Source organism: Condylura cristata, unplaced genomic scaffold, assembly GCF_000260355.1.
Source record: "Condylura cristata isolate star-nosed mole 26May11 unplaced genomic scaffold, ConCri1.0 scaffold00006, whole genome shotgun sequence".
Lineage (NCBI taxonomy): Eukaryota > Metazoa > Chordata > Mammalia > Eulipotyphla > Talpidae > Condylura > Condylura cristata.
Window position 1 is genome coordinate 1,420,702 of NW_004567107.1, and position 2,566 is coordinate 1,423,267.

The 2,566-nt window shown below is 73.9% G+C and overlaps 1 protein-coding gene across 1 annotated transcript in view; it reads right to left on the reverse strand.

Moving 5' to 3' along the window:
* Nucleotides 1-2,566, reverse strand: part of ADAMTSL2 (ADAMTS-like 2) — a 21,803-nt gene that overhangs the window by 11,010 nt on the left and 8,227 nt on the right. The window contains exon 8 of the mRNA XM_012721186.1: nucleotides 1,323-2,110. Coding sequence (XP_012576640.1) covers nucleotides 1,323-2,110 — 788 coding nt within the window. The remainder of the gene's footprint in view (nucleotides 1-1,322; nucleotides 2,111-2,566) is intronic.

Here is a 2,566-nt window from a genome sequence, read left to right on the forward strand (position 1 = left end):
CCCGGCCTCCCCTCCCTGGCTCAGCCTCCCCCCTGGCCTCTGCCTCCCCGGCCTCCGCCTCCCTGGCTCAGCCTCTCTGGCCTATGCCTCCCCGGCCTCCCCTCCCTGGCTCAGCCTCCCCCCGGCCTATGCCTCCCCGGCCTCCCCTCCCTGGCTCAGCCTCCCTGGCCTCTGCCTCCCCGGCCTCTGCCTCCCTGGCTCAGCCTCTCCCCATGGACCTCTGGTCCTGCTGCGCAGCGTCCCCAAGGGAGCGTCGGAGCGTCCAGGGCCGCCCACCTCTCCCAGCCGGGCACTCCCTGTGTGCTGACCCCAGAGCTGGCAGGAGCAGGGACTCAGCGACCCCCTGCCCAGGCTGGGGCGCTGCAGGGGTGGACAGGACAGTCTCACTGAAATGGGGCTCACGGACCCAAGAGGTGTGCCCTGGGCGGCATGCAGCCGGCGTGCTGCGCCACCCTGGCGCAGAGGGGTGAGCCGAGGGTCAGGCTGTGGGGCGAGCTGTGGGCACACCCCCTGCCCGCCTCTGCACCCCACGGCCACCGCGTTTCCCTGCCTCCGGCCAGAGCAGACCCCGGCCATTGCTCCTCCAATGAGCCTGCCCAGGTCCCTGCCTACAGGCAGCTGGCCGCCCCTACCCCCCTCGCCCCAGAGGGCTCCCCGCTGCCCAGGGCCACTGCCTTCCCGAGGCGGGGGCTGGGCAGGACCCTCAGAGGATGCGCAGAGCCCAGCCCCACCCACCCAGGCTGCGGCGTCCGCAGGTCGGCGTCAGGTGAGCTTCTGGGGAGCAGCGGACCCTGCTGGGGCCGCCTCGGTCTGGAGAGCAGTCGCCTCCTGTCCCTCGGGGGTCAGCCTCGCATGCCCAGGCGCGCCCGTTCTGGCCCAGGTGGCCCCAGGCATGACCCCCGGTGTCCCCTGACCTAACTGTCCAGGTGCCCAGTGATATCCGGGTGTTCCTGGGTGCAGCTGCCCAGGTGACCCCAGGTGTGACCATCCAGGTGGCCCCAGGCATGGCCTCGGCGCTGGCCCAGGAGGCCTCTGACCGGTGGACTCTGCCCATCCCACAGGCAGCGCCCGACCCCGAAGCAGAAGGCTGTAGCTGCCTGAGTGGGGCCTGGCCCCGGCCGAGGAGCCCGGCACCCCCACTGGCCTCTCGTCCAGGCTGAGTCCAGGGGCCCCAGTCGCGGCCGCGGGTCTCGCAGGGAGGAGGGGCTGACCCCAGGCCTCCGCCCCCCGGGCGGCCCGCGCCCTTCCAGCAGCCTCTCCCCCACGGTGAGGCCTCCCCGCCTGGGCCGGCCCGAGGCCATGACGTGCCGACAGCCGCCTACCTGGCCTTGTACGTCCTGTTCCCGGCCGAGGTGGGCAGGCTGGTGCTGGCGCTGGGGGACGGGGCCTCGGCGGACACGTTGGCGTGGTCGCTGCTCAGCTCCAGGTAGGACCCGTTGAGCGGGGGGGCGCCGGCCCCCTCGCCGTCCTCATAGTCCGTGTCCGGGCCCCCGGCCGGGGGGCGCCGCGGGCCGCTCTGCGCGAAGATGCTGTTGACCGTCTCGTTGACGGGGGGCTCCCTGGCGTCGGGGCCGGCGGCCCGCAGCGGGTCGGAGATGGCGTTGGCGGAGAGGAGCGCCCGGGGGGCCAGGTGGGCGGCGGCCTCCTGGTCATCCTCGTCCCCCTCGGGGGCTGGCCCGGTGGCGTTGCTGCCTACGGGGGAGACGGGGGCTCGGCCTCCGGCACGCCCCTCGCGGGGGCCGGCTCCAGGCAGGAGCTGAGCGTCCACGCGGGTTCCTGCCCAGTGGGAGGACAGAGGCTGGCCCCGGTCACCAGGCGCAGGCGGGAGGGCCGTCCTGGACAGTCTCTCGTGGAGGGCGGTCTGCTGGCCTGCAGCAGGGTCCCCCAAAACGCATGCATGCCCAGAGGCGCAGACTGAGAAGTCCTCACTGGTCAAGGGCCGGGACGAGACCGCTCGGAGTCGGGCGTCCTCGTGAGGCGAGGACACAGGCACGGACGGCGGGGGGCCGGGCGAGGACAAGGCAGAGATCTGGGGCGCAGCCCCAAGCCCGGGGGCCCCGGAACTGAAAGAGCCTGCGCGGCCGTGCCCGCCCTCGGCCGTGGCCACTGGCTACGGGCCCCGGGCACGGACACCCTCCAGCACTTCCTGGGGCGCCGGCCCAGCTCCGGGAGCAGACGCCGCCCTGACCTCCACCCGCTGTCCAGGCCGACAGCGACCAGCCACGCCGGCACAGCCTCTCCTCGGGCCGCCCTCCGGCCTCCTCACACCGCCCGGCGCCTCCCCTCCCCCAGTTAGTCCTCGCGTGTTACAAGCTCGCAGATCGGGGTCACCCCCTCTGAGCGTTTGGGGTCCCCCGCGCCCCAGCTGTCTGGCTGTCCGGGACTCCCTCCATGCCTGGCCAAGCTGTCTGTCCAGCTGTGCAGCTGTTCTGAGTGGGCAAGGCTCTGGCTGTGGGCTGGCCCGGCCTGGCTCGCGGATGTCCTCGGCTCCTCCGTGGGGACAGTGCCCGTGCCCCCACGCCTCCGTCCCCCCCCGGCCGGCAGGGAGCCCCAGGTCTCGCTCAGC